Source organism: Pterocles gutturalis, unplaced genomic scaffold, assembly GCF_000699245.1.
Source record: "Pterocles gutturalis isolate BGI_N339 unplaced genomic scaffold, ASM69924v1 scaffold45491, whole genome shotgun sequence".
Taxonomy (NCBI): Eukaryota; Metazoa; Chordata; class Aves; order Pterocliformes; family Pteroclidae; genus Pterocles; species Pterocles gutturalis.
In genome coordinates, this window is record NW_010104599.1 from 3341 (window position 1) to 16359 (window position 13019).

Here is a 13019-nt window from a genome sequence, read left to right on the forward strand (position 1 = left end):
TGCCCATACAGCAGTCTTTTATTTCTAAGCAGACAACAAAAATCTGGTTGAGAATACCAAAGGCCAGAGTTCACACTGTGACTGCTGAGGAGAGCCATGTGTGTAACACACGATAACAGAACAGCATGCTTGTCCCCGTCATTTTATATTGCAATTGAGTACTGCAAGAAGTTACAAATTACATGTATAGGCCATCCTAAACATGGGCGTAACACAGACCCTCTGCAAGTTCTGCTGGAACGCTGCTGCAATTTTAAATCGGGCACACCTGTGAGAAAGATGGTACACCTGTACTTCAAAACTGCAGTTCCCCTGTTCATCTGTGTGTTTTTTCAAACACTCACATCCTTCTATTCGATTTCCGAAATGTCCCAGTACCATCCACCCGCCCTTCCCCTCCCAGCCCATCAATACTCAAGGCTTCCAAAATATCTACTCTTGTCCCTGCCAGCAAGTCCCTGTGTTACCTAAGTGTGTTCCTTCCCCTCTTCAGAGCTCGTTTCTTGGTCCAGGAAACAGCAGTAAATAGGAATCCTCCTTCTGTCAGGGAAGTGCTGCAAGGAAGAACGCTAACCACCAGTTTGAAGCATGCACATACTTAGCTGGAATATTACTCCACAGTCAAGTCTCCTCTGCTCCAAAACAGACGCTGTATTTTACGAGCAGCATTTCTTTGGAGTAACTCCATGAATCTGCTGCCAGAGGCTGAGCCCCATCTGCACATGTTGCTCCCACCGATCAAGCAGGGCTGCGCAAACGTACTCCAGCGCAGCTGGTCAGCAGGACAGCTGTAATGTGGGAGCCATAGCCACTTGGGTCTGCCAAATCCCTCATACCATTTGACAAACTCCCAGTGGTGTCACAGGGAATTTGGGTGGTGGGATTGGTGGCAGGCTCTCTTCCCAAAAATAACTCATTTTCACCTGGTCTTAAGAAAAGCTGCCCAGGAGGAGAAAGTGGAAGGGAGCTCATGAGGTCTAGAAAGCTACATCAGTCCTGGCAATGAGTCAGGGCTACACACCATTTGGGGAGCCCCACATGAGCAGCAAAACAGGCAGATGATTGTGATGACTAACAGATGTGACAGCAAGAGCAGAAACATGCAGCTCTTCGCTACAGTCATGTTGTGAACTCATGCCCCAGGGATATTTGTCACCACAGCGTTTTAGATGTGGGGGTGCAGAGGAAAGGACTGAGGAACTGCTGTTAAGCTTTCTCTGCTGTCTCTACCCTGTATTTGCAGGTGAAAAACAACACTCCCAAAATAGCCTGCATCTAGTACCTTTGCAGACTTTGTGCTGAGGCTGGCTTTAAACCACCTGCAGGTTTCAAAGTGCCCACAACAACTTTGTGTACTCTTCAGTATGCAAGAACAATGCAAAACTGTGAGCACTTCTGTCATCTCCAGGCACTACACAACACTTAATAAGGTAGTAAATAGTGAAGAAGATGAGTTACTCTGTCCATCAGCATTATGACTATTTGCCCGAAGGATTCAGACAAAATGTTTTTTTAATACCACCAAATGCAAAATACTACATCTGGAAACCAGGAGCACAGATGTTGTCAATACCAGATGGGGGAGGCTGCCTCAAGACGCAGCAGATGGACTTCAAAATCACAGTGAACAACTGACTTGGCACAAGCACTCGGCATGCCGTAATGCCACAGCAAAAACGGTGGGGACAGTTTGTGGACACAAATATCAAGAGGTTGAGAAGAAATCTTAGCACTATGTTTCATTTGTGCCATGTAGAGCACTGGGCTTGCAACTGGTGCTGGGTTGTGAGATGCACGGGAACCACAAAGTTCCAGAAGAAAAAGTTTCCAGCTTCTGAATCCAATATATACAACATAAAGCTTCAAATGGTCATTTTCTGCAGTTTATCCAAGAGATTGAAGGGATTAGTGGATAGCACGAGACAGTCTGGGACTTTTCAGCCTTGTTGATAAGGATGCAGCAATCCACAGCTCAGAGATGAAGTTCAAAGACCAATGTGGAAATGCAAATTAATTTCTCAGTAATGATCACAATCAAATATTAGAACAGGTTCTCCAAGTACATGATGACTTGCCACTACTGAGCTCCTTTAGGGCAAGACTGAATAACTTTCTGAGAGGCACGCTGAGATACAGCTTTCAGAATAAGTTATTCAGATAAGCAATAAAGAGGGGGCGGAGGTTGCAGGTGGACAGTCAATTCTGAAGTGAGAAGGGCGTCCACAAAGGGTGCAATTCATGTACCACACATCCAACATGCTCAGAAAACTTGCCTTGTGGAAGGGGGACAGTGACTGAACCAGAAGTCTGACGCTTCAACTGTTGTCTTGCAGGGGAGACAGTTCTCCCTTTGCTTGAGGTGCAATCTGTATAATCCCTGAATAGCACAAGCTTCACTCTTTTCTGAAGCAGATTTGCCACGTGAACAGGTAGAAGAACGATAACACTTGTTTCAGTGGTATAAGAGCACACGAACTGCCTGGTTACATCATTCATGTACTGAAACACAGACCGCATTAAACCACATAACACTGGAAGGGGAATTTTCCAGCTTTGACAGTGAGACCATCTCTACAGCATCAAACCATCACTTGCCTGCTGGGAATGCATAGGGACAGATTATTTCCCCAAAGTGGTTCAGGCCTTGGACATTTGTTGGGAGTCTCCTGAAGCATGCAGGCTAGCTACAGGTGTTCATCAGTGACAAGGGGTTATTGGTTTAGATTAGACTGGCCAGCTTCCTTGTACTCTCTCTTGGCCAGACCTCTCAAACAGTTTGCAGTTCTCCATTCTCTGAGTAAGGAGGTGGCATGAACTGTCCCCTGCTCTGCTTATCAGTAATGACAACTCAGGACAGCATTTGGTGGTGCTAGCCAGCCTAGGCAACTAGTTCCTGCTGGTTTACTGAACCACCCAGCTGAGAGTCAATGTGGTACCACAAGTATAGCTTTCCCTAATGTAAATGTGAACTACCAGTTCAGGATCTAGCAGCTGCTTTGCACACAGTCTTGGCAAGACTGCCTTTTTTCCATCATGATGACTCAAGTCTTTCCTACTAGGAAAATTACTAAGGTTTGGCAGGTTAACTACTCCCTTCACCCAGCAGTCTTGCCTATAGGATATGGAGCTCATCTTTTTCTCACTGATATGAAGCACAACAGATGACAGCACTGCTACTGCAGCAAAACATGACCACTATGCCTAACACCTACACCCAAGTGGCACATTACACCCTCTGATATGTCTCCCTTTTAAGTCATTGGATAAATACAAACCCCATTTCACTGCTGAAAATAGTAATTTCTGGTATTTAGGGTATTAGCATACTAAGCATGTAGTAAGCAATATTTTTAAAAAGCAGGCATACAAAGAAAAATCTGTTTCTCTCACAGAAGCATCTGTTCTGTGTCTGCAAGGGCACATTGAACACTCAGATTTAAAAAATATTAAGTATTCCATCATGGAAGGAAGGAGAGAAATAAGCGCATTTGCCAGAATAATGGCAACAATTTAGAGTACCATTTGTCTTAATATCTCTCCCACCCCATCATGAGACTGAGCTCATCTTGCACAGCATGGATAAGGCTGGGTTCTAGCAGTACAACAGAACAGGGGAGTTATCCTTGTATTTTCACTACCAATACAACAGCAATAGAGAAAGAACATCTTTCTTCTTTAGTTCCTCTCAGTTTTTACCATCATGTAAGTTCCTTATGGAACTGGAAGAGTACATACCACCACTTGCTTAAGCATAGCTATTTTGCTGTTTCAGTGTCTGACCCTGCAAAGCTAAATTTGGTATTCTGGAAACTTCAGGGTGTTACCCAAAATAACCCTGAGGCTTTTATGATGAGATAAGCTGAGGAGTTGAGGTAAGGAAGTTTCAGGTGACAAGCAGATGGTTTATGTCGCCCAGCTGCATTGTCAGTTCTCCATTTCAGTTCAGAGGAACACAATCATATCTTGAAAAGGGACTACACAAGCATCACGATTACTTCCGTGGGATCACACTGCCTCTGATAATCTCTACAGAAGTTTCCACTGCAGGTGTTACAAAGTCCTGAAGACTGGAATTTCTCCAGCATTACTTAACTGAGAGGCTAGAGGTTGTCCAGGCCCTGGAGGGTTTAGAAGCAACCATGCTTTTTACAGTCCATTCATTTCTGATCCTAGAGCAGGAAGAGCAGCAAGTAGACTGCCACATGCCCCTATCTTTTATTTGGCTTTGACATGCTCAACCCCCATTGACCACTGGGATATAGAAGCAACAGCTTTTAGGACAGAATGAAAGCACAAAAACTTTCAACCTGAAGAGCAATTGATGACTTTGTTTCTCACCTCCTTGGCTCACAAGTTGAGGTAAGCAGGGGCCCCTGACTTGGAGTAGCATGTAAAATAGAGTGCATCCCAGAAGAGACTGGCAGGCTCCAGCTCAGACCAGATACTATCTAACAGGCCTAGGACTGTGCCTCAACATGTTTTGAAGTCAAGTTGAGACCAGATAAATAATTTCTCATTTAACTGACTAATCTTCAGTAAGTTGAGGCAGATGTGTAGGCAGATATAAGAAAAAAAAAAAGAGTACCTTGAATAACACTTAAAGCTAAGCATTACTGTGTACCCCATCCCTATTTCTCCCCCCTCTGTATCTACACACACATTGGCCAACAAGCTCCACAAATACTTGTCAGCACTATTCAGATGCAAGAACTACTTGAAGCAAGCAATGTTTAGCAGAAGTTTATTTGCACAAGAATTTCAGAATCATTAAGGTCCAAAACACAGTATCCAAGAATGAAAAGTGAACACCACAGTGCAGAACAGTAGACAAAGTTACTGTGACCAATCTCACATTTGGGCTCATCACAAATACAAGTATTTCTAGTACCTTGTTTTGCCAGCTTAAAAAAAAAAAACACAACTCATTTCTTCTAAAAAGGTATGAGAGATTTTCCAGGAGCTGACATCTTTTAATAGTAAAAAATAATAAGATATAAACACAGAAAAAAGGCCTTCTAAATTTCAACAGAAAGTGCATATTTAATTGGAAAGAGAGAAGCCCAATCCAGACACTTCAGCGACTGGCCTTCTCTTCCAATATGAGTAAGAACAAACAGAGTGCTCCAACCATTCCCCCCAAGGTTTCTATAGCTATCGCCTAGCATCCCACCTTATAACTAGTTTCATTGAAATTAAAGAACATATAAGAAATACACTTTACCATATTTAACAAATGGTTGAGTAAGGCTTAAATGCAAAGGCTAGAAATATTACTATCCATTTGGCTCTTCCAGTGCCCAAATTAGACCAAGCTGCCAGTGACTATGGTCAACTTATTGCTTATTCCTGTGCCTAACAATTATGGCACCCTGATTCAATGAGTTGAGTGAGAAGGATAGTAAACAAGTACCATCAGTACACTGACAGCTTACAATTGAAGCTATTGTCCAAGTTCTAATAAGAGGCCTTTTCCCAAGCACTCATATAGTGACAAGCAGAGATCACTACCAAGCAGTTATTCTGCTGGGTGATCAGAAACCCACAAAGCCTAGGCACAAAACATGCCAAATGCTTAACCCCAGAACTCAATCCCAAAATACAGGCCTTTAAGTTTCAATATAAAGCTCTAGGTATTTGGACTAGATTTAAATACTACCTACTGCTTTGTAGTCAAGATTATTAACATTAAAGTGTGAGGATCTTTTGAAAAATGAATACTCAAAAGCAAGCAGTAGTCCTCAACCTCCAGCTTAGTAATTGACTGAACTAGCTGAGGACAAACACAGCAACAGTTAAATCTTGAGCTAAGAGAGCATAAAATAGGCTTTACCTTACAACTTTTCAGAGTGACCGCAGATCAGCACAAGGATTTTACCAGAGTGCCTAAAACCCAGTCTACTACTAGTCTCATTGGTAGCATCTTTATCAAATAAAAAAATATATATCTTACTATGAGGAAGTCCCACCAATAAACTGTCAGTCAAGGGGGACTTGGCAATAAATATTGACAACAGAATGCTTAGCCTCAGGCTGTCTTAGCTCAGCAGAGCTTATAAGCTATAGGAAGAAAACAGCTATTTTAAAACAAAGTTTACTAGAAGCCTAGTCCTGAGTAATGATGCACTGATACAAGACTTGCAGTCTAGTGTTACTGTTGCTTTGTTTTGATGCAATTTCTCAGAGAATGTGTTAGGGTAATGGTCAAGTATAGTAGTCTTTCTCTAACCCCCACTTGACACACAAGTGAGCAACAGAGGATAGAGCAAGTTTACAGAGGCATCACTAAGAACTGAAGGAAGACTGAATCAAGCAGGCAGCGTAGACTTGGCTTAGGGTCATCACCTTTTAACTTTTACCTGGCTCTCATCCTCATGTTACTTCTTGCTACAGGGACCACCAGAAAGCTGAACTCAAAACAGCTAGCACACACCAACTTCAGCCATTGCAACACACAACAGACTGCTAGAACAACTTGAAACAGAAAAGGGTAGACTGCTTGCAACACAGTGATGAAAAGCTACTGAGTATTCCAGCTTTACCTGCCAAGTCAGGATTATTTTGAAGGCAATGAGACGAACAGTGGTCCTAGCAATCCCATTTACTGTAGGGCCAATGCAGTAGGTAGCACGCAGCTTCAGGATACAGTTTAACTATTCAAGAGCTTAACATCTAGCAGCCAGGCTACAAAGCATCTATATTTCTAACATGCCAGAGCAATTTAAGAGACAGGGAACACAGCAGTCCTACAAAGCTTAAACTCAGGAAGTCAGCTGTTCAGAAGTCAGCCATTCAACATAAAGCATCCTTACAGGCCTCAGCAACAATTTACATTAGCAAAAGCACAATATTTACGGCAGGAGGCTTAACTTCTCCATAGCCCTGTCTCAGTAGGAATCTATTAGAACCTTTTTCTAGCACTTCCTTTTCCAGTAGGTGCACCTGGCCTGATGTTCAGCAGCCAAGGCATTCAAAGACTAGTAAAGCATACGTCTGTCCGTTTCAAGCTTGTGAGAGCTCCTGAGCATCTGACCACTTCTTCCACGAGCTGATGCATAGGAACAGTTTCTAAAGAACAGCCATGAGATCACACAAGACAGATCCGAGTCTAAGCTATTTGATACACAAATCAAACATGTCCCTCCAGGCAACGGTTTACTTCTGCAATGGGTATAGCTTAAATTGGCTTTAACACATCTATTTAAGAGATGATAGCAATTACAAACTCCTGAGCAAAAGACTTCCTTCTTCCTAGTGACACTCTATACTAGACCAAGTGTTGCCTTGCATGCAGAAGTTATTCATGCCTAGGTTTGCATTCCAGCAGTAAGCCTGCACTAAGTTTAACACCCATGATAACACTGGCATCATGATAGTTTTTAAAAAGCCTTCCAAATAGTCAAAGTCTTGGGTGAGAGATGCCTTGTCTATAAACTGCATCAAGTCCAAGCCACAGTTAACAAAAAAGGCTGGGTTTAGCTCCTTAGGCTGACTACTCAGGAAGACAACAGAAGACACCAAATTATTTGTCTATTTGGTACTGAAGTTGCTTACAAGACTGTTCAAAAAATTAAGCTAAAGCATGCTTGGCAACAGTCTGCTTTCTAGATTGTATCCCTGCCTTCCTAAGCTAAATGAAGAAGTCTGAATGAAAAGAGTAGCCTTGATGCTCTACTGAGGGAGTCTTTATGAAGTAGTTATGAAAAGTGAGAAAACTTGCAATGTAACTGCGAGTTTTTACTCCTATGAGGAACAGGTAGTTTTTTACTGCCATTTAAGTGCTGCACTGCTGCTGCTTTCCACCTTGAATGGCAACCATACACTTGTTTTGCCTGCTTTCTGCTTTACCTTTTAAGCTTAGATCATTTGTTTGATCAGGCACTTTGGTCTCACAAGCTTACAGAGAGGGCTAGAAGTTATAAAAAAAGGTTTATCTAACAAATATTCTTAAACATTGCACCAGTACATATTAAATAGCTCTAAGATTTGCCTTTCTAGTCTACTTCTCTTATTAAAGTGAAGGAAACTCAAGATCATTTCCTATACATGCATTTCACTATTGCAATTCAGTGAAAGTCATCCAGTTAACATACTAGGAACGCTATATACATAACTGAAGAATTTTTAACCTTCCTTATAAAGCACAGGCATTTCAAAGCAGCAAGTTCAGCACATACCCTTTAGGAAGGTCAGCCCCCTACACCTCCAAGGCAGTACACACTCCTCCAGAGGCTATTCTGAAAACAGGCACAGACTTGCACCATATACAGCCTCTGGGGAGAGCTCTGCTTAGGGTTAATATACCTCTTTAAGTGAGAGTTAAGACCAGTAAAGAGGAAGTTTTTAACTCCAACCACTCCAAATACCATCTCATACAGTGACCAGGTGATAGTGACAAACTAGTAAACTCAAACCTTAAGTGGTGACAGAAGGACAAGCCTTCAGGACCTGTGTGAAGTTGTACAAGAAGAAATTTATTTTACGAGGTACTTCAGAAATTCATACTGTGGCAGAAGTGCACATCATCCTGCAACTTTCAGTGGGAGTTTTGGGGGTTTTTTTGTTTGGTTGGATTTTTTTGCTTGCAGTGGACCTGTGAGGAAGAAGGTTGGGCCAAACCTCAGTGTAAGAGCTGCACTACTTTCCAATTGTGCCAATAAATATTTTGAAAGATGCAGTCAAAAAGATTTTATCTCGAGCCTGGACTTAACAGTGTTTTTCCATCCTAGCAATTCAAACTATGGTTCCAATTCTATTTAAGGCTTCAACTCCTCATTTCAAGGACTTTTCACATTAGCAAGTTTTAGATCGTGTTTTGGTGCATGTTCAGAGATGCCACCTTCCAAATTTCTGTACTGAAGAAAAATTTATCCAGCTTATGCTTTGGAGATAGACTTACTAATCCATCTTCAACTTCCAAGAAATTAATCTTGAACTTGAGGCAGGACCTTATAGCCCTAGGTACAATAGGAAACAACATCTAGGCCCTCTACAATACAGACACTATGCATACAGTTACCAGTTCTACACAGACGGAAAGTAGAAGGAGCTCAAGCATGAGCCCACTCTTGCACAATTAGTTCAGTAGAAAGTTGGCCAGAACTTGAACTGAGGAAGTATAGAGTAGTGAGGTTAGGCAATCGAAAGCAAGAGAATACTCCACTTAGATCACATGTTAATAGCCACTTCCAGAACTAGTACAGTTTTGTAGCTACTTCTCCTAACATTTGACTGCTGGTTCTCTTCTCCTAATGAAGAGGTAATAAGGCTTCTTGGCATTTGTAGAGATATATGGAAAGGTCCATAGCAGGTCACCTGGCTGCATATTCCTACCGCACACCAGGAAATGGACAATCCAATGCAGTCATGTTTCTATTAGAAAAATCTCCAACTGACAGTTATTACTTGTCTATATACACAGCATCTTGGCCTTCAGTAGCCTCCATTCAAGAACACTCAAGTGAAGCAATCAATTGCAAGGCAACCAGGTGGGGTAGGACTGGCTGTATGGCACAGGAGCATTTGCAAGATAGTAGTTGCTGAAGTTTACATCACTAACATAAGGTGCTGGCTGGTAGTAACAGGTAACATTAGTGGCATTAGGGATGATGTTTTGTTCCGCTAGCACTTTGAGTGCCAGCAGAGAAATCAAGTTGAGAGTCTGCCTTCGCTCGTGTCCCATGAGACAGACTGTGCTCTCATTCACCACCCTGCGCAGAATCATGAGGTAGTCATACTTGCTCCTCTCTTCTTTGGAGAAGTGGTTCTGGAGGTAGGTTTCTAGTTTGCGCTGCTGATCCAGGATGTCTGGAAAGTCTATGAAGAACCGGGAGCACATGTAGCGCTCTAATGTTTTGATCTCATCCTTATCCATGGGCCTGAAATCTCGTACTAAGAGGTTACTATACTTCAGAAGGCCACCACCTCGGATCTCTTCAGGATTTTTGGTAGCTATCAGTTTGTTCTGGAGGTGATCAAAAGCTGCTTCAAAATCTCCATACATGCTCTCCCCAATCACAGTTGGATGGAAGTGCTCTGACATGGGGGTTTCCGAGTAGTCATAGTAAAAGAGTAGGGAGTCCAGTATGATTTGGAAGGAGTCCACACTGAACTCAAACTGCCGTCGTATGCAGTCTACAAACTTCAGCTCCACATTCCTGCCATGTTTGTTGGAAAGTGATATCAAGCTCCAACGGTCAGACTCTGTGTACACTTTGACTAGCTTCTGGATGTAGGCTTCCTTCAGTGTTACTGGACTGATTTTTAGCTTGCTTACTCCTTCTGGCAAGAAATTCAAGAGGGATCGCAACACCACATCTCGAACTAACTGAAACTCTGCCTCACTTGGAAGAGAAACTTGAAAAATGAGATCCAGGTCTTTGCATCCCAACCCGTTATCCTTGACCAGGACATGACCAGCTGCAGAGCCATTCAGACGGACATCATGTACCACAATGCCTGCTTCAGTCAGCCTACTCCGAACAGTCTGAACAATGTCCTTCAGAGTAATCTTCAGCGTTGGGAAGTTACCTCGTCCATGGATTGGAACTACCTCTGTAAGAACCTCATGCAGACGGCTCACCTGCTCCCAGTTCAGTACGCTGCATGACGTGCAGTCTGTGTTACTTCCTTTGCCTGCCATCTTAAGGTTTCTCTTCTCCAAAGAAACTGTAGGGAGATGGAATATAAAAAAAAAAGGCAAGTCAGACTTTCTGTTTATACTTCCTAGATATATCCTATGCTCTGCTTTTCTGTCTACACCCACACACAAACTAGAAAAATAATTCTACGTACCAATGACTATCAGGAAGCCTTTCACCTGAAATTATACACAGCTGCTCTATTGGTACAGGCAAAAAACTTAATTGTCATTGTCCCTTTTCTGGTGAGGTGGAGCTAAGTACTTCAGCAAAGCAGTTTGTGTCAATGAAGATGATACATAAGCTTTACCTAAATTTAAGATCATCTGCAGCACTAGCTGAAGCCAGATGAGCCATAAGTGCAGAGCACTTCTGAAAGTTAAGCTCTAAACTTGTTTCATTATATACATCAAGGTCAAACTGTTCTCTCCAAATAACACAACAGTGGAAGACACTCAGGTGTTAGTTTCAGGGCTCAGACATCCAATCCACTGAAAGCTCTTTAATTATGCCAGAGGTACAAGATTTCTTCCTTTTCATAGTTTTTCCTTTTTCAACCACCCAGCATCTACCACTCATACCATCTTGCTCTTGCAAAAAGCTACAGCACTTCAGCATCCTGGACAGAATTTCATCTGCAGTCAGATAACTATTCAGCTTGCACTCCGATCTTTGTAAGCAACTCTTTACTCTTTTTCAGCTACACTGCATAATCAAACCACCTTTTTGGAAATATTAATGCTTGCCCCAACCTTTTGCTCTGCTCATTTGTGGAGGGCAAGCAAGCTTGTAAGAGCTAGCATACATTCACATAATGTATATCGTATCTTAGTGTTGCTTTTTAACACTAAGGACTTGAGAAACTCAGTGACCAGACTCAGTCACAGCCTTGTCTGAACTTTTGCACTTGTTAAGGAGTCTTGTCACAGTTTACCAAATCATTCTCTTTTGCTTAAGTGGCTTGTTTTGAAGTATGTAGATACTTACATATGTTCTACAGTCACGCAACTCCAACTGGTATTAATACACTTTTGTCTTTTTAAGTGTTCCAGGTTTCTATTGTGGCCAGGTGCTTCCTGACAGCTACAGTCTAATTGAGGCCTCACCCTCTGCCCCAAGTACTTGTGAAGAATGCAGCTGCCAGGGCCAAAGCAGTCAGACTTAAGACAGTTAACTCTTGCCTGCCAGGAGTTGTTTAAAATTCAATCATAGTTTCCTAATACGCATCACAGTGCAAGGAACACTTTTTAAGCAAGATTCAAGGAACAGCTATTGTCATTTCATTACTGCTTTTCATTTTTTGACCAGCTTATTTGACCTGTCACCTCCTCCACAGAAGAGGAGAGTCAAATCCTAGACAACATTCACAGTAAGGTAAAAATGCTCCTGATGAATCAATTTCTGCCCTTGATCATGAGCTGCTGTACTACAAGCTCTGCTGCTGTCAGTCACATCAGCTCCAGTAGGCACAAAACAAACCTGTGATTTGTAAAATGATTAGCCCTGGACAAATCAAGGGTTTCTTCAAACTCAATTCTTAATGCTCCAACACAGCATAAACCTAAAGGCATCAAGCCTGCCAGCAGTTGCCCTCAGACATTTCAAGCACATTGAGGTACATTTTCATCATAAAACTCCTGTACTTCCATTAAACCCTTCAGATCGCTAAAGAACACAAGAACCTTCAACGACTTCCAGCTTAGACTGCAAGTGCTTTCAGCTACTGCCTCTGAAAGCCTTCCCTCTCCTCCCTCCCCTTTGTAGCCTTCTCAGCAGCTAAGACAACACACGCAGCACACTCAGAGACCAGAAAGGACTGGGAGCAGGGCTTCCCACCCCACCACACGCACTTTGTTCTGCTTCTTGATGGCCACCTGTAAGAATAACGTACACTGCTGCCCTTTATGGGGGGGGGGAGATTAAGCATTTCATTTCCAGTTCAGTAGAGAGTTTAATTCTCAGGCTGTCAACCCATGAAGCCTCCCACCCCCAAATCACTCACATGTTTGCCTGCTCTGCAAGATTTTTGTTAGTGACAACAGGATCTTAGCAACTTTAATGTATTTGGGCCAACAGCAGTTTGCACGTCTCCTGGTTCACCATCAAGCCTTTCCACCATAAAAGGGATCCAATACCTGAAGATGCTCATTCACTGGGAAGAAAACAACTCTGAAGCCAAGGTAGGCACTACCTATTTTTAATACCAAGCGTAAAGAGTATTGTAGCTTCCCTGGGACGCACCCCTCAGATCAGGAGCAGCGAGCACAACGTCCCCTCACCTTTGTCACGACGAAGCACGTCACTCTGCAGCACCAGTTTTTCCCTATGGGGCGTTATAATTTGTCACAACACCTAAAAAACTTTAGGCAGCCGTCCCTGCCG

General features: G+C 42.6%; 1 protein-coding gene across 1 annotated transcript; it reads right to left on the minus strand.

The window, feature by feature from the left end:
* Window positions 1-9155: 9155 nt before the first annotated feature.
* FAM46C (family with sequence similarity 46, member C) lies at window positions 9156-10659 on the minus strand. Its single transcript, XM_010087113.1, has one exon. The coding sequence runs from the start codon at window positions 10637-10639 to the stop codon at window positions 9467-9469; it is 1173 nt and encodes a 390-aa protein (XP_010085415.1). The 5' UTR covers window positions 10640-10659; the 3' UTR covers window positions 9156-9466.
* Between the last annotated feature and the right edge of the window lie 2360 nt (window positions 10660-13019).

Bases quoted from the DNA above. Each gene is read 5' to 3' on its own strand.
- FAM46C (XM_010087113.1), bottom strand. From the start codon at position 10,639: ATGGCAGGCAAAGGAAGTAACACAGACTGCACGTCATGCAGCGTACTG.